A 24261-nucleotide genomic window follows, 5' to 3' on the forward strand; every position below is an offset into this window, starting at 1 on the left:
AAAAACTGTGCTCATACCTTTGAATTCAAAGCACTGGATGTAGAAATATGTATTTATATTGTTGTTTAGAGTAAAGTAACTGATTAACTGTGTTTGTATGCTTGTGTGTGTGTGTGTGTGTGTGTGTGTGTGTGTGTGTGATTGTACCCTGGCCACTCTCTGCTTGTTTTCCTCCAGTTGTAACTTTGTCTCCAGAGCTTCTCTCTCAGCCTTGATCTTCAACTCGTAAAGGTCACGCTCATGGCGCTGCTGCTTGGCCTGCAGGATCAAAGTTCAGAAAGAAGGTCAATACAGTACACCAATCAAGAGCCATTATAATGAGGTAGTATGTCACTGAAATTAAAAAAAATGGTCTTAAAAGTAGTTATCATGTAAATGTTATGCAGCAACAACAATTAATTTAAGTCCCTGGTAAATCAAAGTATTGGGAATTACTTAACTATATTTAATTCACATTTGTCAAGAGCAGATAATGTACAGTCCTAAAGTTAACTGATGCCAGAGACACATGCAGTTTTACATACATACGTGTATATGTATATGCAAACAATCCCTACAGTTAATATTTTGTCCTCACTAAATACTATAATAAAATACATAACATTAACAACTGTGAGCAGCTAATGTAACACTTCTACAGAATAGCACAGTACATACATTTTATTTTAATTGCTTAACAACAATAAAACTTCTGATACATACTAAAGTATATAAATACAAGAGCTTCTTTGCAAAAACTTTCACTCCTCATAATTATTCTATGCAAAATACCCTCTTTCACCTTGAGCATTTGGGCCAATGATGCGCTCTCCTGCTGAGCCATGGACACACCCATCAGCCTTTCCACGTCCCCCAGCTGTCGGACTGACTCCTCAATGGATTCCAGGTACTGGAGCTCTGCTGTCATACGCTGCTGCAAGACAGCAGGCGAATATTGTAGTTCACCTGGGAGAGGGGAAGGGGGAAGAGAGAGAAATTAATAGAGGAACGCTGGTTGATTGTGATGATTCACAAATAAGGCAGAAGAGTACAAAAACAAACATATTATGCATCTGTGTACCCAGACAATCTAAGCAGTTTCGCCAGGTCTGTCCTCATCTTTAACAGTAGTGACTTCAGCTAGACCAGCGAGAAATGTGATGACAAAGGTTAAAACTTGTCATTTGTTATTAAAACTGTTCAGTTTTTTACATGATAAAGTTATTTGTCTGCAATATCTAATGTTGAATACATCAATAATAGTTGTATTTACCTGGGGTCCTGGTCTCTGCTCTTCCACTGCGAGCTGAGGTACATGTATTCAGGTTAGCTGCCCCGAGCAGAGAGCCACCTCTCAGAGGCTCACTGGGAGAGCCTGCTCCTGGAGGAGAACCAGAGTCTGGAAAGCCAGAGGGAGAAGCCAGTCTGGGCTGTGCTGCTGGAGACTTCTTACCATCCAGCCCCAAACTAGAGGAGCAATTAAAAAAAAAGCATTAATCATTATTGTGATATTAAGTATGAGATCAGAAAACTTCTCTCTTCTTAAGTGGATACATTTGTAACTTTCAGGTTGTGAGTTTCAGTTCAGTTGAGGGTGTCTGTTAGGGTGTCTGCAGATGTCCTAGGTAAATTTAATACTTTTAGATGTTTTAAAAACAAAATGTAATACTGACAAACAAAGCTGACATTTGATATGTGAAAAATGTTGCTTTAATGTAATATACACTACTATAATATTTTTAAAGAATTACTTTTAAAAATAGGTGTTTGAATCATGCACAGGACAGCGGGATGTTGCAAGCTCTACAAAGTGGGTTGTTGATTTTATAGATAGGTGCAGGCTGAGCAAAAGATTAAGAGAGAAGGGGTCCACATCCCTGCCTACAAACCCTTGAACTGACTGTGGCCCTGCTGTGAGAGGCCCAGACTATGAATGGATATATTGTGCTGCTCAGAGATGAACAGAGGCCAAGGACGAGGTCTAAAGAGATCAGGATACAGCCTACTTCCCCCTTAAGGAAAGTAGACAGAGTCACATTTTTTCTCCAAGGATAACAATCAGACTCAATTAATATATCATAATACAGCAATGTTACCGGGATGTCAATGCTAAAAACAGCTGACTGTCATATGAATATTTAATAAGTGAATATGAATGCCATCTCCCAAAAGTACAACTCAGCGACACTTACAGTAATACACGTGCTGTCCCTAAAGAAATTATTTGTGAGACTGTTTCTGTTACAGTAAACAACACTAAATCACCACCTCCGAAGTACAACAACCACCTGCTTTGTATACATATCATGTCTGAATGTCTTGCCTTTACCTTGTAAGACACAAAGGCTCCACAGAATGGCAGGAATCTGCCACCTGGGCTTCAGAGTACCATTAGAGGGCTCAAATATCACTCCTGGGCACTGAGATTAAAGAGAAAAAAAACTCTCCTTTCCTTTGGCGGCAAGCCCAAACTGTGGTGAAGCTGGCTGACCCGACCAACCACCCTACAGGCCCCCAAAACAAAGTACCAGTGTTTCCAGCCGAACTGCAGCCTCCTCCTGCTGCTGGGTACTCCACGGCTGCTTAAGCCCTCAACCCTTTAACCGAACAGCCAGCCACAAGACTGTTTAGACTGGCAGCCTCAACTTGGGCTCTCTATGCAGACTTTAGTGTTTAGTCATGCCCAGATAATTAACCTTTTAGTAATTATATACCAAATGGAGTTCTCTGAGTGGTTGGAACAGGAACAACTGAGATGTTCCAGTGCTGAAAAGATCCCATTCATTTCAGAGTCCACATAGATTTTTAAATTCCATTTAAGTTTAGCTCTAATGTGTCTGCTACGGCTTCAAGGGTTCGATATATTGCAATATACCTTTAAACAGATTAATCTATTACCAAGTGCAGTTGTCATAGAAAACAAAAGTTTCAATTTATCACACAATCATTGTGATAAATCAAATAAGAGTCAAGAAATTATGTAATATGACCACACTGTGACATAAACCTAAAACAAACTATAAGATGAAGGGTAGCATAACACCCTCAGTGTTGCACTGAAAGTTACTTAAAACCAGGAAGGAAGGAAATACCAGAGACAACTGGATGTGTAGGTAATTTAAACTTGTGGGAACACCATTCACCATTCCTTCTCCTCGCTAATACCACCGCACATACTATTCGATTTGACATCTTCGAGATGCTCTTAACTGAAAAACACAAAGTGAAACTGGAGCCTTGCAGGTGAAACTTTTACAACAGTTCACTAAACCAAAGTAACAAACTTCCCCTTTAATGTAGACTGTCAAGGATCATTACCTGTGGTGAGAATGCCCTGAAGCCTCCCCTAGTGTGTCATTAGAGTGGACACTCTTGGCTTGACTGTGGGCAGAGCTTTTTTCTGAGCCCCTCTTCCTGGAGTCAGAGGATAATGCTTCTGAAGGGGGTGAGCAGGAACTCCTCTGCTCTTCCACCAGAGTGGCATCACTTTGGTCTGATGGTGTGCCTGCAGAGGAATGGAGTAGTTTTATCATGAGAGATTTATAACACATAAATACAACATACAAGAAGACATAAAGAGACAGTTTCACCGAAAAGTCTCAATCTATCAATAAGCTTCAATCTAATCCATTTGTGTTTTTTAAATTCCTTTTTTAATAAAAAAAATGATTTGACAATTCAGAGTCATACCACGAAATTATTAACAAAGTATTAATTCCCACCTCTTTTTCTAGTGGAGTGCTTTGAGAGGGGTGAGGATCCAGATGCAGAGCCCGAGGAAAGATGCGGTGAGTGAATAGATGAATGGTGGGAATTGATGCCTCCTGTATTTTTCTCATAAGGAGACCTCCTCATTAGCTCCTCAAAGTGACTGTTCATGCTGACAGATGGAGGAGAAAGAAGAAATCGAATCAAATTCAGGATCTTTGACACAGCACAAAAAAATAAATACACAGAAATGCCTAGTGATTGTACTGGTTAGTCCTCATTATAAAAGGCCTGGAAAGAAAAATCAACAAGCTGAAGAATACAGAGGATGACTGTTGCATGAAAGGACTGCCTGAGCTTTTCAGTTGTGTGACATGAATGCCACCCAGTGGTCATTTTAAAAAGCACGTTCACTTTATTTATCTTACCTCGGTGAATTGGAGCCTCTCTTTAACTGACCACTGGCTCCGCTGCTATGAGATGACACAAAGTCATCTTCATAGACTGCTGCGTCTCTGGGGTAATTTCCAGAGTGCACAGAATGGGCAGAGGGAGAGTTCCTCTCACTCGCTATGGGACAAGGCACAGATTGAGGAGAAATAGTATTAATATGACAAACATTAGAGCATTACTGTTAGGATTTGTGCAGCTCTTATAGTTACATCTCTAACAGATGGTTATTCATAGATCCTACATCATTCTCACTGTGTTGGCCACAGCCATGGCAATGTTAACAGAAATACTCTTTAACTAAAGAAGATTCTTTTCTCTTAGATGAAAGATATTTTCTCTTAGTTCAAAGGTATTCATCTATGAACTAACCTTTATGATGGCCTTGAAGGTTCTTAGTGAAAATGTTGATTACACTTAGAGGGCTTCCTTTGTTCAGCTCCTCCCAGGCTGCTTTGCTGCCGTCCTGCTGAGCAAAGGTTGGGCTGAAGGCCGAGCACTTTGCTGCCTCCCTCTGGAACTCGGAGAGACGCTGGTAATCTCTTCTTTGACCCGCACAGTAGTCCACTGCCTCCAGGCAATCTGCTGGTCGAGGTACACGATGGCTGGAAGGGTGAGGGGGGCTTACTTCATCCTCAGAGAAACTCCCTTCACTCAGTAGGGGACCCTCACTAATGGAACCTGCACTCGAGTCATGGAGATCTGTCCGTTTCTCCCCCTTGTCCTCCACTGCTCCATATTCCCTCCTTTGTGGCATTTTATCTATTCTCTCTACCTTCTCTGAGCCATTGACGAGCTTCCTCCTTTCTTGTGTATAACTGTTAATGATGTGCCCTGTTAGATCAGCAGAAGTTGTTTGTGGATTGATCAAACTGGGGTGCGTACCATTCTTTTCTTTCTGTCCCCTGAAGGTGTGCAGATTTCCTGCTCCTGGAAGAGCAGTGCCATTGTATGAGCTATGACCTGTGCTAGTCAAAATCCTCTGGATTGTAAATGCCATGTCATTATTTTCTGTCGGGGCACGAAGAGCTGTTTCTGCCCAGCATCCATCATCAAGATTAGCCTGAGAGGACCTAGGAGGCAAAATAGAATCCACGTCCATTGAAGTTGCTGTACCATAGTTGATTCCTTCCCAAGCAAGCTTCCGTGCCTCACTCTCTATACGGTTGGAGAGGGACGCGGCTGTGGCCTTGATGGTCTCTATGCGGGACATTTTGGACTGCGACCTGTTGGAAGGTGCTGTGGCTGGCCGCTGGGTGTGCCTGATGTCACCAGCTGCCATCGCAGTCTCCAGCCTGAGAAGCTGAGAGAGGAGATGGTCACTAGCAGGTGCTAGTGCACTGCTATTGGGACCAGTGCTAGGTCGAACAGCTGGGCTCAGGCGGTCTGGTTGAAACAAGGAGGAAACTCCAACATCCAAATCATTCCTACAACAGTGGAAACAACACAGAATGGGAAAGAGGAAAGAGAAATGTTAAAAGTTTGCTTTGAAACAATGATCATAATATAAATATGTAAGTGTATTCATTATGTTTACTGAGGTGAGTGGATGAGCGAACTGTCATTTTGAATATCAATGAAATCTGTAGATGAATATGTACAGCCATTCTAGGTATTAGATGCCTAGATAGATATTCGCTAGATTTGCAAAAATCACAGCAGAATAAAGCATAAACTGCGAGTGGAGGGAAGACTATAAATAAAAATAACTATATTCCATATATACAAAGATGATTTATATGTTTCACAAGTAAAATCATTATACACCTTCAACTTTATTTACACTCATTTATCAGCAATGTTCTTTCATGCACCTAAAACAGAAGCAGTGACTGTAAAAGTCACTCTTTTTGTTTATCTTGTACTACTGTGTAGAGCAATAAGGCTTGTGGGGCACTTGCAAGAGGTGTTCATAAAAACCAAGCATCTGAGAACAAACAGTTTCTCTGTTTGGTACAGTCAGGTGATTGCCTTGTTATTATCACCCCAAACATTAGGAGATCCAGGAGATGTATACTCGCCGGGAGTTTGTCTTTTGTCTGTGTCTATAAATATGAATACATTTTGTTTGTTTTTCTGGAGAGTTAGGTAGGCAGGCAGTTTTGTGTATGAGTGTGTGCATGTGTCTACCTGGATAATGGAGGAGGTGGCTGATCATTCAAAGACCTATCACTGCTTGAGGGGCTCTGTGGTGGCTCTAGTCTTTTATTCTCTTTATCCGACTCTCCTGAGGGCTGGTACATCGGCCTCTGTGGCAGGACACATGATAACACAAGTCAGAAAATCATCAATGTTCTTTCTTACATGAAATTCATGAATTCTTTTCACTTAATAAAGCTTGCATATATAAATAAGGTGACCATGTTCAATGCTTGTATACAGTACCATTTGACTAGAAGAAGCAGCAGGTTGCAACTGTGTAGCCTCCTCGCCCAGCTGGGCCTCTTCCAGCAGCAATTTGTTGTAGGTCTCCTGTAATCGCTTTTGTACAGGGGCTACAGGTGACTCGCTGGGAAGGGCCACTGTTTTAGCGACTTCTCTTTGCTTCCTGTACAGCTCCTGCAGCCTCTGGTTTCTCTTTTCTGCCTCCTCTCTCATTGCCCTCTTCTCTTCAGCTTGACGCCTCTTTCTGTCCTCTTGTTGCCTGGCAATGTACTGACGAACGGTATCTGCATCATAATGGCGCTTTTTCTGCCCTGTGTGAGCCATGTCAACAGTCTCTGGTCTGTGTGTAGTGGGGCTGGCGCTGCGGCAGCCTCTTGAGGAGCTACCTGTTGGCACAGTAGTTCCCCAAGCAGAGACTGGAGTCCTTGTTCGTGACCCTGATCCTCCTCTCCCTCTTCTACCACCGTTCCCTCCCCGGGACCTTTGTCGGGCCCTCTCCTCCCTCTCTGCTGCTTTGCACTCCAGCTGAAGGTCGTTAAGTATCCCCTGGATGTCTGCTGACAACAGGTCTGTGCTTACACCCATTGGTGCCTTGTCCTGAGCTGCAGATGAGGGGGTAGATGGGGTTGTGGAGTGGCCTCTGGATTGCCCCTGAAATGCACTACGAGACCTTTCCGTGCTGTTAGGACGAGATCGTTGGTTTGATTCTGAGCATGGGTGTGAACTGGAGCGGTGACGGGAAGCTGGTGAGTATTTACAGAAAATCAAGATGTTACAGTTAGTAATGGTATATGGCACGTTGATAAATAGTTTCAATACTAAACTAAGACTTAAAGTCGAAGCCAGGTTGATGAAACACTGAAAATTTCAACTTTACAATCACTATTCATACATGAATCAGACTTAATAATGTGTGGCCAATCTGTTTTTTCTTCATAGTAAGTAAGTAGCCTTTAAAACCCTGTAAATTCTTTTCCTATTTATCTATGATCAATATCTGTAGTAAATAGGTTTGCAATAGGATGAATAACACTGCATTATACAGCAAGTGACAGCAGCAGATTTAAAAACCTCTAAAGCTGAAGCACTGAACCCAGACGATCTACACATAATAAATGAGGCTTGGGGGGAAGGCTTGCCATGGCAACTCTAATCTGGGCCAAATTGAAAATTCCCATCTAGATTTTACAGTATTTAATCCAGACAGTGCTTTTGCTGAACATGACTACAGTGAGCCTCATTGCATCTCCCTGCCCTACTCTGCCTTTCCCCAGAGAACATGCCGCCTGCAGTGGGGGCAACCTCATGAAATCAGGCCATGTATAATTGTGCACCCATCCAGAACAGCCAGTCGATCTCTATTCCTTCCGGTCAATGGTACCCAGTACAGGCGAGGTTAGCAAAGACAGAGGTGGATGCAGACAGCGTGTATGTGTATGAGAGAGACTATGGCAGTGTCTGTACAGCAGCAGCTGTAGACTCTTTATTTATTGATATTCTTTTGGCTGGATTTGTTGTCAGTCTCACAACTGTGGCTCCCAGACAAGCAAAACCCCTATAACAATCTATTAGTCGTGTATTCTATTACCTCTTCCAATTCAAAAACTCCATTACAGGTAATCATTTTACACGTGAAAGATCAACAGCTCCATGAGACAACAGAGTAAAATGAGAAAACAAGATGTCTGAAAAGTGAAGGGTAATTTATACTTTGGCACTTAAGTCTTGTCAGACATATTGCTGGATGTAAATAATGTAAAGACGATATTTGTCACATCAAGTTGACATATTTTGAGCAGTTCTTCAAAGCCTAGATTGCTAATCACCTTCTCTCTACTTCTCAGCACCCTGGATAATGACACTGTCAATAAGTGCGAGAAGGCCATTTGAGAAATGGTAACAGTGCACATCACTGGGTTATAGGTAGGCTGAGTCAGCTGTTGGGATCACGAAATGGGCTTACATGGTAATATAAGACAGGGGTGTAGTGGCATGTATAGAAGGGTAAGAGTTTAGGTCTCCAGCCCCACCTGTTCTGCTCAGTCTATCATCTGGCTGGGACGTGTCCTCTCTAGACAGCCTGGGAACTGGACCCAGTACCATCTTCACCAGCTTTTGGCCCTCCCGCCATGAAGCAGGGCTAATTACTGCAGAGAAACAGAAAGTTAATACTTTAGATGCTGATACAGAAGAGTGTTGCAATTCAATATGGTTCATGTTGACTTCATGGAAAATGACTGCATATGTTAGCAAATACTGTATATGAAGACACGTAACCACTGTTGGAGACTCACTTGAACATAAATACACACACAGCTTAGAAAATGGGAGACGTACAAGAAAAACACTTTACAGGCAAGACGCATAGTTTAAGTGTGACCAAGTTCAGTGGTCACTTTATCCAAACCTATTTATATGAAAAAAGGACACAGAGGCCCCGACTCTGAATACTTTTTTGAAGTTATGTAAGTTGTTGTTTGGGACCCCTGCAACCATATTTTCCTCCTTCGTGACACCAGCACAGTACAATGACTTTGAGTAGGATTTCAGCTGTGGTGCTCAGAGGGTTGAAAATCTAAATTTCAAGAACTCAACAACATGTCTTTACTTGGACTAATATGTAGAGCACTTTTCACCATGACTGTACCAAAGAGCAGTTCCTGGTAATGAAGCTGTACATCTACTAACCAAGCAGCTGTTTGTACTGGGTGGATGAGCCAACTGAACCTGGCCACAGATTGCAGAGGGCTATTTATAGTACTGTGCCACATGAAACAGAGACAAGCCAGAATTGAGAGGCAATACAAAAGTTGGAAGAAGCACAAGACACCAGGCGTAGAGTGAATGAGAGCAAGAAAACAGCAAAGAGGAGCTTGTGAGCTCAAGACCTTCCACTGTGTGCTTGTTGTTCTGTTTGCTCACTAAAAATGGGTTCCTGAATCATTTATAGGATCTTCAGGTGATCATGCCTAGTATACAATATACATATGACAAATGCACTCCCTTTTGTCCAGGTCTACACAGACATGAAGGAAGGTAGCAATCATGTTTACATGTGTGCCTTAGGAAGCATCTTTGTGAGTGGGGAGGGGGAAGTTTTCTCAGCTGTCAGAGCTGTGCTATAACCAGGTTACTGTAGTATGTGGCTATGACTCTTTGATGAGGGAGTCTGTTTGCTACTTGCTTATCACAAACTGCATGTCACACATACTGAACATTTCTTCAGGGATTAAGAGTCTTAACACAGCCTCAGCACCCAGCAATGGCTCTGTTTCATGTACTGGAACACACGCAGGCCTGATATGGGACAACTGAGGGAAAGACCACACTAAATACTGCAGGTTGAATACTGGTTTCTGCAGTTTTTGGGGGCATATATGACATCAACTAATTTGGATTAAAATATCACATTTGGATATTTTTCATTTACATTTAAACAAAGTTAACACTTTATGTGACTGCATCACACATATTGTATATAGGTGAGATCATCTGCGCAGGACAAAATAACAGCAATATCTACACAGAAATTATATGGGAATGAAGGTCTATAAGATATACAGAATACAGCTGACATAAAAAGGCACAGACACTAGAAAGGCAGAACAGTACAGACATGGTTCAGCATCTGAGAATCTTGGTTTTAGAGCGTATGAACTGACCCACGACAAAATCCTGCAAGACTCTTCTATGTGCTTAGCTATCCTAATTCCTACTGTCACTAATTAAAAATAGATCAGAAGGTGGGTTGGCTCTCACATAAAAGAGGATTATTATACCTGGTTTTGCATTTAGGTCAGAGGCGGGAGCAGCTCTGTGGACCTTCCTCACTGGTTTGGGAGCCCTCCTGTCTTTGGGCCTGTCTGTTCTCTGTTCCCTTTGCTGCTGATGCCTGGATCTGGTGCTCTCTGTACACAAAACACATACACAAAGATTAAGACACAGGGCAACACAGACTGACAAATATTTCTTAATTACATTAAAAGACAGCAGCTGGCAGCAATGTGAGCTGCGGTAAAAAAAAATCTTTGATGTTATAAAACAAAGAGTGTGCTTGATGAATGCTGACATGCTAAATTCCTCAATGGAAAACAGCTGTTACATCATTTGAGTGTGCTTCTGACTGATCAATACAACTCAGTGTTTCCCATATACAGAGTTTATTTGAGTGGCACACACTAATACATTTTCCCCAATCCAATCGTCAAAGTGAAAATGCCAGAAGAGTGTAATCATTAGCTTGTTAATATAGTTTTATAGATAATTCCAACATATGCTGAATACATTTTCCAGGTCCCCTCCCTCCATGTGAACCATCACATGCAAATTCTCCTCCTGTGGGAAGTACTGACAATTTACAGCAGAACTTTATTGGTTTTCTGCATCAGTGAGTCTGATAACCTAAATGTGTAAAATGTTCAGTGTGTTTTTAGTCACGCTAGCAGCATGGCTCTAGAGATGGCAATATCAGTGTGTCGGTCTGTCCACCACCACAGATTGAAATATATCTCACTAACTATTGGATGGATTGCCATGAAATTTTTGTATTTTGCACAAAGCACAGCTTTGTCAAAGGTCAAATTACAGCCTCACGGAGCCACTGGCACAGCTGTAAACTTGTCTATTCATAGAATAAAACAAGTGAATCAACACAATTACTTTTGTCATGTCATTTTAGTTGATGCACATTTCAATAGTTTGTACATTTCATTCTTCCTTATCACCCAAATTTAAAGGGTTAACTTTATGAGGGAGAAACAATCCTTATGTATTGTACTGCAGCTCAGGTGTGTGTGATGCTGGTGGTGGAATCCTACACATAAAGAACAGTGGCAATGAAAGGAAAATGTTTTCTGTGCTTACCAGCAAACTGTCGGGACAAATCTCTGTATATCTCTCTACTGAGGTTATGATACTCCTCCTCTTTCCAAACTTTCCCATCAGGAGTCCGGATCTTTGTCTCAGTACTGTTGAAACCTAAGAGTAAAGGAATTGAAGATGTAAGCTGCAACATCCCATTTCCTACTTAAATGGCGGAAATCTGTTTTCTCCAAACATCAATATATCACTTCGCATATAATTCTTACTTAATTTAGTCAACATAAAATAAAAATTAGAAAGTTAAGAGTGTCTTATAGCCAAAATACCTTTGTATATAGGTGCAGGCGGTGCAGCTGCTACTTTCCGTATTTTGGCTGTAGGCATGTTGCTTGTACCGCCATTGTTACTCCCCACAGGTGCCATTATGGGCTGTTCCAGATAACCCAGCAGCTTCTCTCTCTCTGCAGCCTCCTCCAGATGTTGTCTCTGCCTTCGAATACGCTCTTTGAGCTTCTCCAGCTTATCATCAGGCTGATGTCGCCTCAGGTTCTCCAACCGCTGGGAGGCTGAGCCAGGGCTGGTGGAGGGAGTGTTCTCCCCTCGGCGAATGGAGCCTGGGGCTGGAGCTAGACATGGGCTTGACTCTTGGCTATCCATGCTCCGGGAAAATTGTGCTTTGGGAGTGCTGTCCTCCTTAGCCCCCTCCCTTGCAGGGACTCTTACACCTGTCGGATGTGACAAGTTTGCAACAGTCCTCAGGGTGTCCAAGGCTGGCTGGTCATTGAGGTAGCGGACCTCGGTGCTCTCCAGAGCCGAGGAGTGTGTGCTGTCCAGGTCCCTGTCTGTCTGTTTGTCCCTGGTGTCTCGCTGGTAGACCAGCTGGCTAAGCAGAGGATCTGAGGGAGGTGGAGAGGTTGGGTATGAAGACCCTGGCACTGACTGCAGGCTGTAGGCCTCCAGCTGAGAGGAGGGATGTGGTGGCGGGGTGGCCTCTCTGCACGCAAATCAGATTACATGGGATCAGGAAAAGGATGAAGATTTACATTTACCACTCACTGAGCATACAGAGGAACACATTATGGGTGGTGGAATTGTGAAATTTTGGTAATGCTGACTGACATGATTGTAGAATAAGATTAATGATGGCTCTCTGTGGATAATAATATCAAAAAGTGATCTGAATATCATGTACTATAAATGTGCACATTTGCTGGCAATAGTAAAACAAAAAAGGTTTGACATTTTATTTCAAAGATATGTCTTGTGTAATAGTTAACATCAAAAAATGTGTGTTAGAAAATTATACAATTTACTGATAATGTGCAACATATTCACATTTGAAATCAAGTTATTTTGTTAAAATACTAGAAACAACGCAGGTTTTGCAGTATCTCAACACTGGAGCTTAGAGCTACCGAAGTATCTGCAGGCTATTCGCCTTCGGGCTATTCAGAGGGGATGTCAAAAACATGTGGTCTCTGAATGGAAGTCTTGAAGAGTAAAGGGCACTTGGTAATAACAGACTGTTTCAGAGAAACAGCTTCTCTGATGTATCAAGTACAAACAATGAACAGACGCAATAATTACAATGAAAATATCCCAGCCCAGGTGTAGAATAAACACCACCTTATCTAGCTGACACACACACACACACACACACACACACACACACACACACACACACACACACACACACACACGCACACACACACGCAGTAGTATGACTCGATTAGCATGATTTTCATATCACTTTAAACATGATACCACAGAAAACTGGAAATTAATTTGATATACATGTTCAATAAAAGTAATTTCATTTTTTGTAAAAGATGTGGGTAAAGAAAATATTACCAATGTTATTTGAAAGCACAAACCACAGATATCCAGTCCTGAGGACGATAGCATACTATCATACCCAAATATAGCAATGTATCCACAGAAAGGGAGGGAGCTTTGTATTTCTCCACAGTATTTGTACCTGTACGAGGCCAGCGGTTCCCTGAACTCCACGCTGTTGTTCTTGCGGACATTGCTGTCCTGGGTGGCATTTCTCAGCGGGCTGCGTGAGCTGCTCTTTTCTGGACTTTGCTGACTACGCCCCCTGCGCTTTGAAGACCCTCCAATGTCATCAACTTGTCGTCCATCTGTGACAGAGAGAGTGATGTTAAAAGCGCATAGTTAAAATCAAGGGACTTCCCTACACATCACTCAAAACTGTCGCAAAACCACAAAAATAATAGAACAATTATGTTAATGGTACATAGTTTATAATTTACTTAATCATAATGTGATTTAGCTTTACATTTTGAAATAACTCACCCCTGCAGCGGACTGTTCTGGAGGATTTCTTCTTGGGGGGGTCCATGACAGAGTCCAGGAGAACCGATGACCCTGGAGTTGCCTCTAGACAGTTTTCTATGTGCCGCAACTACACAGAGAGAGCATACAAATGTCAGACTCCTTGGGTTATGTGAAGATGAGAGGGAATAATCATCATTACATATAGCTGATTCTATTTCAGTACTTTGAAGAAACTGCCATTCTTTCTGAAAGGCTGACAAAAAATGCATTCAATTGTTCAGCAGAAAACTGTTCCAGGTGTACTTACAGCAGCTTTGGACTGAGCCAAACTTTTCCATGCAGTTGTCGGCTCTGACAAAGGAAGGAAGGGAATGAAAATTAATTGCAACAGGAGATAGATAACCTCTTTCTATGGAAACAACCCACATGACACAGTTTCCTTATGAATTTCAAACAGTGATTATGACAACACTATACCAACTTTGAGACTAAACACCACTACAACTGAATTGATTTTTGTTCTTTACACACCTGTGCCAATATTGTGATCAGTGAGCTGCTGAGCAGAGCTTTTAAGAGACGCCTCAGTCCTCTTGCTGCTCCTCATCTCTCCCATTCACCTGCAGCCAAGTTCAGACATAGGAAAATAATAAAAAAAATTACTCAACAAAAAGATAAATATGACATAAATGAGATTAAAAAAAAATCATTCAGAGAATAATATACTCATGCAGTCTTACGCTCTGTATCCATATACTGTACCATACACTGTTATCTTGTGACAAAGGCAGTAATATCTGAAATAAATGCACCAACCACTTTCAAACAAAGAAATGACTCAGGCAGAAACAGGTTTTAGAGAAAACAGTCCAGATGGCAGGGTGTGCTCAATGTCTAGCATCTGAATAAATTAAAATATGAAATAAATACTATTTAAAATGGCCTAGCTCACTCCAAGTATAACGTGTTATGACACCTTGTTGACAGCAGATTAGTGTCAGCATGTCATTTAAAACTGGTTCTACAACAGCACATTCCTCAAAAGATTTCCATGAAGGACAGTGAGCAGAACTTAACTTTGTCCCATGTCCGCCTTGTGATGTTTACCTAAAACACCTGTAATGCTAGAGTAAGGGTGTGTAGTCCCAGCTAGGTAAAACTTTCTTAAAGTCAACTATACAAACATGTGTCACAGGTAAGTGTGGGCTTGGATTGCTGCTGACTGTTTCTTTAGTGTGTATGTTTTTATTGTATATGTTAATTTTTGAGCACACACTAATAAAAGTTAATATAATCTTCTCATTAGGGAATCCTCTTCTTGAGACAATACTGGATCAGTTTGTTGACAACTTTGCTGCTTTAATCAGTTAATTATATTATGGCTTTATAAGCAATTCTAGCCTTGTTGTTGGCTCATTATTGGTGTTTTGCACTGCAGCACGTCATATTTTACACTCCTTAAGTCATCAGGAGTTTTTCAGAAGTCATGCAGTTTAGTCATAACAATCATGTGACATAGCCCTGAGGTCACACTGAAAGAGCAAACAGGAAGACACTTTCTTTCTCTGTCTTTCTACATAAACAGAATTTCTTGGCAACAGCCCTCTCAGTTAATATATCATCCTACACTGATGACCATGATTATAAACCTTGATCAATGAAGCATATTAAATTATGCTTACTAAACCAGACTGCAGACTGTAGTCTGTGTATTTCCTGGTAAATGAATCCAGATGGAAGTAAATCCAAAATGTCTGGCAGGAGAACCAAAAGCAGCTAAAATTATGTGGCGTTAAATTGAGGAACTAACTTTCATGTTCTCTTCATGACTATCATGAAAAGCTGACGTTAGCTACTTTTGGCACAGGCTAAGTACAGACCACAGTATTACATAGAACACTTGTTGGGAGAAGGTAAACTTGTGTACAACCTATCAGGAGGAAAAAAGATGATCTTGGGAGGAGTGTTAAGTGAAAAAAACACACTTTCATCCTATGGTTTGACAATGTTTACCATTAAAGCACATACAACCTGTGTACAATACAAGATGAGATGTCACATGACTTCCTCTTTGCTCAGACTGCAGCGCTGTGCACAAATGCGCTTGTTGCTGCCACTTACATTACATTACAACAACACTTATGTTGAAATTGTACATAGATATTATTTTAAAATGGGCCTAACCCAGTATAATAAATGCTGGAAATGTAATAAGGAAGTGAGCACATATCTCCATGCTCTGTGGGACTGTACCGTGGTGCTGCATTTTTGGAAAGAGGTGCTAAAAAAAAACTTGTGAGTGGCTCAAACACCTTCTACCAAAATCCCCACAAATGTGTTCATTAGGGGACAAATATGTCATGCTACTAGGGATGGGAGGACATAAGATTTTATCTTATATCAGGATAAACAAGATAATTTAATCGTGGTGAATTTCCAATATTGGGGTAATCGTGAATATCCTCACATGAGCGTGAATAACCTCACAAGTGAATTGGAAAAGTTGTCTAGCTCACTAACGTACAGCCCTATTGATTTCCTGATTGATTTTGAATTGCCATTTGCCACAAGGGAGAGCCCTTATCTTTCCAGTAATTCGTCACCATGTCTGAGGGCTCGGTATGGGAATGCTTGGATATCAGGTTGTTATCAGTGTGATTACCTGCTGGGTGTTGGCGAGAGTCTGAATCTGCCCTTGTTTGTTTTTCACTAAAAAGGGATGTTCACAAAAAAATATGAGTCCTGTAAGGTTAAGTGATTCCAGTATGTTTTAATGCCATTTTAAGAGTTTTAAGCATATTTTGATGCCAATTATTGAGATAATATCATTAATCGCAATTATTTTGAAATTTTCATATGGTGCCATGCCTACAGGCCACCAGGGCTTACTAAAGCAGAGTTCGGTCTGGCAGTAACAAGCTTTGTAGTTGCAGCCAGGTTTATTTAACGCAACTGGAAGAGCCCACATAGACCAGTGTGGAAAGAATGGCTTAAACTCATGACGGAGACTGCAACTTCTGAACACCTGATTGCCAGAGTGAATAATATGCATAGCAAAACTAGCCAAATGTGGCATCGTTTTCTGACATACATTAAGGATGTATATCTTAGAGCAGGTTAGGGGTAATGGTAAACAGAATAAAGAAACACTGAAATGCTGAAGTTCTTTTTGACTGCTTGTGCTTTTTTTTTCATTTATTTTTTATTTTACGTTGCTATAAATGTGTACTGTGTTTGGTTTCATTTACCTCTGTTTTTTCCCCTTTATTTTAATGTGCCACATTTATACTATCTGTATTTTTGAACTATTAAAAAGAGAAAACGAATAAAAACTTAAATAATCAAAAAACCCCACTTATGTAGGAGCATTGACTGTTGCAATATATCTTCCGGCCACTAATGTCAGCAGTGAAAATCCTGCGTTAGGCGAGGAAGAAGTTATGCGCCATCTTTGGTTTTACATGGGTTGTATTTACTGTAATGTAAATTACCTTAACTCCATGTTATTAAGTCGAGTTTTTAATACTTTTTCACCCACCTGACATTGCTTTTTTGTTTCCGGGTGGGTTGTTGAGAATTTAAACGTCCCTTTAGATTACTTAATAGTTTCATTATTATTTTGTAATAATATTTAATAAACGCTGAGAGACTAAAACCGATGAATTCAGACTAACACAGCAACTCACATATATATACAAACGTTAGCTGTAGCTCTTATTACCAAAAATAATTAACTAACTGTTATAACAATAAAAATGGGCTACAACTAAAAACTCACCATCCAGGAACTACTCATCCGAGTACAATCCATCATTAATCTACTTTCGGGTGTGTGAACTAACAACCAGTTTATTACCGGTGTTTTAAAACATAACTATGATTTCAACTACGTCACCTTTTCAATTATTATCTTCTGTTTTGTAAAATCAATCGTTTTATGTTCACACTGTTTGCCAGTAACTCAATCTAACCTCTGACTTCAAGATGACTTGTTTCTAAATGTCTTCGGCCCAGAGAATAGTCGGAGCCGCCAAGTCGAGAGTTAATGTTAGCTGACAGGAAAGTCATGAATTAACTTAGCTGAACCACTTAGAAGAGACATAACACATACCTTTACGGAAACGACCCGATGTGTCTAGATGTCCACATTCATGCTGGTGGTTTCATGATCAGTAAAATCCTAACTTCTTCAAACTTGTTCAGTTTGGTTCAGCAGTCTGTTTGCTAACGTTAGCGTTAGCCAGCGGAACATTAGCTACCAGTTGTGCCAACTGAGCTGTAGCAACTTTTTCAGCGACATGTACCCGTTTGTTGTTGTTTTTGCCTTCATCCAGGGCAACCAAATACCCAGTCTCAGCTGTGGGATTCCTGGAAAAGAAATGTGGCTACCCGCGTCTGAGGTCGCCTTTCCCGGGTTACTATGTTGATGTTTCTCAACGGTGAAACTGGAGCAACCAAGACGGGTCGGTAACTGATGAGCCACCAAAATATCGCGAGAGTTGGGCCACGTCAAACGCTTGGGCCCCACCCACCCAGCCCCTCCACACACACACACACACACACACACACACACACACGCACACACGCGCGCGCACACACACACGCACACACACACACACACACGCACACACACACACACACACACACACACAAAATAGGAAAAATGAATGTTTTTTTTCTCAAGAGTTTCAGCAAACATACATATTCATAATAAGAATGACTATAGAAACGCAGGTAACGAGGGATGATAAACAATGCCAAATAATTAGGCAAAGTAATTGTAACTACACAATACATTTGAAATTTCTTGTTGAAATTGATTTCCTCCATTTTCCTCCATTTTGAGAGGAAATGGAAAACAAACAGTCAACAAATGCAATATCATAAAGATTTCCTACAGATTGAAAAGGTGTTAGCTGAAGCTACAGCTTAATGCGCCTATCCCTTTTACAATCAGAATTAGAAACACGTTTATTGCCAAGTAGGTTTACACATAAGGAATTTGCCTGGTGTTGTGGTGCATAACAATCAAAGAAGAGAAAACACAAGTACCAATACAAAGTAAGAGAAAAAATACCACTATCACAAAGATAGCTGATATAACTACATAAATAACAACTACAATTAAAATGTGAAATACTTTAAATATAGTAAATATAGTAAATATATATATATATTCTAAGTGAAAAGAGCTATTGAATTATAAAAGATATTGACTGGGAATGTGTAAAAGTTCACAGTTTAAAACAGTATGAGCAGTACATGTAATTAGCAAATGTAAAACCACAAATAACTGCGTTAATGTAACGTGCCATTGTTCAGTGTGATGGTTACAATATACAACATACTTGGTTTCAATAGTAACATCAGACACATTTTATCCCATCCCTTCCATACTAATAACTACATTTTATTGTTATCATTTGTTTGCTTTGAAACATTTTTAAACTTACAAAGTGAGTTACACATTTTCAACTCATTCTCAACAGTTTCATAAGTTCATCCTTTTAACAGATGTGCAATATTTTTTTCATCATTGTTTTATTGGTTCTTAAAGATTGATATTCATCTCACATTTTGGGCTACTATTGGTTTACTCCCCATTCAAACAACCCTTGGTCTCCTAAGTTAGAAACTTGTATTGACCATATACACGACTTGTATTAAATTAACAAAAAAGAAAGAGAAAAAGTATAAAAATATCATAAAAGTAAAAAATAATTAATAGGCAACAGTCAAAAAAATCTCATTAAAGGAAATGTTGAACATATATTTAAAAGTTAAACCCATTTTACATTGTCTAAAGCATTGTCTGCATATTGTTGAGTTTCTTTCTTTTAAAAAAAAAAGTCAGAGCATGCGCGACTCAAAACTTGACACAACTTAACCCTAGAGAGCCCTGGGTAACCTTAGGTAACCCTAGATTGTGAAACTCTCGCGAGATTTGTAAGCGTTGTTCCTTCATCGTACGTGTTGTCTATCATTGTACGAAATAATAATGTTTTATGATGTGTGTGTGTGGTTAAAGTCTGGTTATGTTTAGGCACAAAACACTTGATTAGGGTTAATAAAAGATCATGGTTTGGGTTCAAATGATCACTCTCGCGAGATCTTTCGCAAATCTAGGGTTACCAACTAGACACGACCACAATTTATGTACGCTTACTGCCACCCTGCGGCTTCAGTGTGTATCACACACAGTCTCATGGACACACATACATCCAAGCGGCGTTGCATCGCATCACCTTGAACGCCCCACTCTTTCAAAGAAAATTATCTTAGCCCACAAACCCCGAGTCCACTTCATTTAAATCATTCATCATCACAGGATATTGCTTCGTTTTTTTTTTAATTTGACTGTTTTTATTGTAGAGTTTGAATCCTCTTTTATTGGTCCCTATGGCAACAAATAAAGTGCACATTGTAAAAAAAAAAAAAAAAAGGGCGTAATAGTCTGATGATAAGATTGTGTGCACACTGTTAACAGGTGAGTCATAAATATATAAACTGCAGTTATGACCATTCAGCCAGAGATTGAGGTTTCCAGGTTATGGCTGCTTGTTTGACCACGCAGAAGCAAAGGCAACAAGTAGGTTACCAGTGATATCCATCAGCCCTCTATGGCTTAAAAGCAATGTTAGACTAAACAAATGGTAACATAAGATGTGATTATTGCATTTTCTGCTTTTCTTTATCTTTTCTCTCTCTTTTTTGTGTTTTCAATAAAAGGTGGTGTAACTGTGGTGTGGTCCTCTCTCTCTCTCTCTCTCTCTCTCTCTCTCTCTCTCTCTCCCCGTCTCCTTCTCTCTCTCACTCCCCCGTCTCTCTCTCCCTCTCTCTCTCTCTCTCTCTCTCTCTCTCTCTCTCTCTCTCTCTCTCTCTGTCTCTCTCTAGTACGGCGGACGTGGTCGTATCTGCTGCCACATTTTCATTTTCTGTGGAAAGGTGCACGAAATGGAAAGGAGTACTCCCTTTTTAGGTAAGAAATGTTCGTATTTTCTAACAGGTTTAGTTGGGAAAAAAACAAAACAAAACAAACACTCGCGACAGTATTGAGCTCGCAGATGACAACTAGACTAAAGCTTTTTGGTACAGGTTATGTTTATTGTGCCATCCAGAGGAACAGGGTGCAGAAATCCATAATGAGGAGTCTTCCATCAGTCTTCATTATTAATGCAAATCAGTGAGAAAGATACAGCAGGTGCACGACTGTGGAGCTTTTATCTGACTTCTATGGAAGCATCCTGCTTCAGTTTTGCTTACATGAAAATATATTTTTTTGATTGAGATCAAGAGTAATTAAATTATCTGTCTTTGTACATTACTTTTTGCTCTCAACATTAAGACTCTTCTAGGAGACTTTGGAGGGCAGGTACATTTTTTTTCTCTCTAAATGTTGGCTTCCATAGAGAGTTATTTGGCTTGTTGCTTTCTTAATTAATCCTGCAAAACATGGCTTTGGCAGAGCACTGATATTTGTTCTTTAATTTGGGTTATACCAGTGCAACAGCATGAGAAGACAGGAAAATGAGTCATTACAGATACAAAATCTTCATATTCAGAGTGTTGCTCAATGTGATAGTGCAGGTGTCAGTAAAAGGGCCACATGGAGGCAGACTTGAATTAAATCCTGCTTATTACTAAGTGGCCTGGACCAGTTAATGATACAATTTTAAGTGTAGGAAAAGAAATCTCCCCAGTTCGATCTCAGAGCTTAGGAAATGCAGCAGTCATTACCAACAAGGAGGGAGGAATTAATTAAAGTTGAGAAAATCGAGACTACATTTTCTGCAGTGAACAGAGAGGAAGTGTGTGTCTGACAAGTAGTTGAGGAGGTTTGAGATATTTGCTCGTATCATGCATCTTTTAACTTGGCTGTTTGTCCCTACACGTATTTCTATGATGTGGGGAAATATCAAATCATATATGTATATATGTGTGTTTTTTTATGACCTTACTGAAAAATGAACCCACTTTGTGGCCGTTAGCGATGCATTTAGATAAAGTAATCCATCAGAACAAGCAACACAGTCTGTACTCTCAAGTCTTGGGAGTCTGACAATGAACGAAGAGGCAGTTTGAATAATCAATGTTTGTGTTGTAGATGACAGGCTGCTGGAGGCAAACACTGTGATGCAAGTCGACTTCACGTCACATTTCTCTTTGTACAGAACTAGAGCTTTAAAATTGCTGTCATGCAATCTCCTAAGATACCTAACTACTCATCAATGGTTAAATAGACACTGTGATCAGCTTTGTACTAGAATTGATCAGATTTTTTTTTATATGAGTGCAAATGGGTCATTGTTTGGATCAATCCTGCTTCTCTTGTTAATTATTTCATTACATTAACACTTGTCACTTACCACCTCCAATCTAGTTTGGTGATGTTTTCCTGTTATTGTCTCTTGTTAATCTTTTCTTGTCAAGTGCTCTGATTGTCCTGATTAAATAACACCACTCTCCTTGGAAGGGGTGTAAATTGGTTTTTTGATGGTGTAAAAATTAGTGCCTCTATTTAGTGCAAAACTGAACCTTATGGAGAACAAGCTGCATATTTGTTGGACCACCTACCATAGCTACAGTCAGATACAGACAGATTATCAGAGATGATCAATTCAATCTTTTATATACCCAACATGAAGTGAATTCATGCTTAGTTGTCTTTCTGTGAAAATCTTACGTGCAAGTTAAGAATTTCCTCAATTCAAGGCGTTAAAGACAAACAAAGCCTTTAGCAAACTGATAAAGATTAGAGTTGAGGGTCCTTTAAAATGTTTAATATGTAATCATTGGTTGAAACTTACTAACTTACTGTAGATACTGACTGATAACACATCAGTTCACCAAGGACAAATGCAATCTATTGAATTGTGAAATAAATGAGACACATACTCATATTGTCAAGCTGTTTTATCTTCTAGGTTCCGTCTACAGGCTGGTGGTGATTGTGAATCAATTAGTTTGTTTAGACATCAATACTTGTTTTCATTTATAAGCTTTTAGGTGCACCATGGTTATCTAAAAGAAGGCAGGTGACTTTTTTCTATTTGATAAGATCACATCTGGATTTCATGGAAACTACTTTTTCTTTGGCATTTTTTTTCCGTAGTTATCCAAGCAATTGGCATGTGAGCAGACAGGGATTTTAAGGGTTCTTGCACAAGGCTGCTTTGATGGCTGTTACTAGGATCAAACCTTATATCTGTGTGGTTATACCACCCTGCTGTGTTGTTTTAGCAGTTTTCTAGCTCAGCTATTGCTGTGGTTTGTCACTTACTACAATACAATGTGCCAGAAATTTAGGCAAACACCAAGAAGCGCTGACAACATACTGTAATTCATGCTGATATGCTAAAACCTGGTCATTTGTATCAATTAATTATCAACTAAAGATTTCATTACAGTGATTTAATTTCATCACAGTGTTGTAGTGGCCTCCTGTTGAGCTGCTTTGACTAATGAATGCAACGGATACTTATTTGCCGCCAGTTTGCACATTTAAGTTATAGTAACAATCAATATTAGCGCAGATGTATCACATTACAATCTCATGGCCTTGTAGATAAATTTGGGAAATGTAAATGTCTGTGATCTTTATTCTTTATTGCTGCATGTTCCCTGTGGAAAACTGAGTCTACAGCAATAATATTTATGTGCTGGAGATTCTTCCTAATATTATGTATATAAAGATGAAATGCTATAATATAATTTTGCAAACATTAGATGTACTAAAAGCCTTCTTTATGATTTTATGCTCTTACAATTTCTTACCACAGAATTAAATTATTGCTGTGGTAAGATCCCATTCAATCTAATTATTTGTTATTTATATCAATATATTATTCAATTTATTCTGAACAGAAGTGAAAAACATAAATGCAGCAGCAATCATTCAAATGTGCAGTGAAGCATGGTTTTGTATATAGCACTGCCAGGACATGAGTACCTGCCTGTGATGGAAACCTTTTAATTATCTCTAACACATTTTAGAACCAATTCAGAGTAGCACAGTATACATCAAGTATAGTGTTGTACAACACAAACACACGTACATATCTTGAACAGGCTCACAAACCTCACGTGTTAGTTTGGTGTTATAATAACAACTGTGATACTTCTTCACAAAGCCTTTTCTCAAGCATGCAGCGAGGGATCCTGTAGCCCAAACTTGCAAAATTGCTTTTGGCCGGTTTATATAACTGATTTATATTATATTATATTTCTCCTCATTGTAATGACAGGTGAATATTATCTGTGGCATGTCTAGTAGTGCAAAATGAGGCGATTTAATCTGTAAGGCCTCTTCCAACGCTATGCAAAACATAGGTTTATATTTCATAATGTCTGCTACACACTCTAAAAGACATTTTCTTCAAAGCATTGTATACAATTCAGTTTCTCTTCATGATTGCATTGCAGCCAAAGTATAAAAAAAAGTTGTTTTACAAGACCTGAGGCACTGGGTTATCTCATAGTGGTCCCACTGACAAAGATGATAATATACTTTGCTGAACATCTTTGAGTGGTTTTGTGTACACCAGGTTGGAACAAGGATACCTTTCTTGGCATCCTTGTTCATCAAATATCTAAAGATCATTGACATTTTGATAAGAC

General features: G+C 39.9%; 2 protein-coding genes across 3 annotated transcripts in view; one reads left to right on the forward strand and one right to left on the reverse strand.

Annotated features, from left to right (window-relative positions):
- Nucleotides 1–18114, reverse strand: part of cep350 (centrosomal protein 350) — a 35137-nt gene extending 17023 nt beyond the window's left edge. For both annotated transcript variants that reach the window (XM_067596988.1, XM_067596987.1), the window contains exons 1-18: nt 17756–18114; nt 14176–14264; nt 13952–13995; nt 13663–13771; nt 13322–13487; nt 11670–12337; nt 11386–11499; nt 10302–10430; nt 8553–8669; nt 6523–7265; nt 6268–6386; nt 4510–5564; nt 4116–4257; nt 3702–3859; nt 3298–3484; nt 1253–1446; nt 782–945; nt 148–258 (exon numbers count right to left, since the gene is read on the reverse strand). In XM_067596988.1, the coding sequence (XP_067453089.1) occupies nt 148–258; nt 782–945; nt 1253–1446; nt 3298–3484; nt 3702–3859; nt 4116–4257; nt 4510–5564; nt 6268–6386; nt 6523–7265; nt 8553–8669; nt 10302–10430; nt 11386–11499; nt 11670–12337; nt 13322–13487; nt 13663–13771; nt 13952–13995; nt 14176–14260 (4305 nt within the window). In that variant the 5' untranslated portion in view covers nt 14261–14264; nt 17756–18114. The remainder of the gene's footprint in view (nt 1–147; nt 259–781; nt 946–1252; nt 1447–3297; nt 3485–3701; nt 3860–4115; nt 4258–4509; nt 5565–6267; nt 6387–6522; nt 7266–8552; nt 8670–10301; nt 10431–11385; nt 11500–11669; nt 12338–13321; nt 13488–13662; nt 13772–13951; nt 13996–14175; nt 14265–17755) is intronic.
- A 2422-nt stretch (nt 18115–20536) lies between these two features.
- Nucleotides 20537–24261, forward strand: part of LOC137187806 (voltage-dependent R-type calcium channel subunit alpha-1E) — a 103498-nt gene continuing 99773 nt past the window's right edge. The window contains exon 1 of the mRNA XM_067596990.1: nt 20537–20623. The gene's annotated coding sequence lies outside the window, so the exon portion shown is untranslated. The remainder of the gene's footprint in view (nt 20624–24261) is intronic.

The sequence above is a fragment of the Thunnus thynnus genome, chromosome 8 (assembly GCF_963924715.1).
Source record: "Thunnus thynnus chromosome 8, fThuThy2.1, whole genome shotgun sequence".
Lineage (NCBI taxonomy): Eukaryota > Metazoa > Chordata > Actinopteri > Scombriformes > Scombridae > Thunnus > Thunnus thynnus.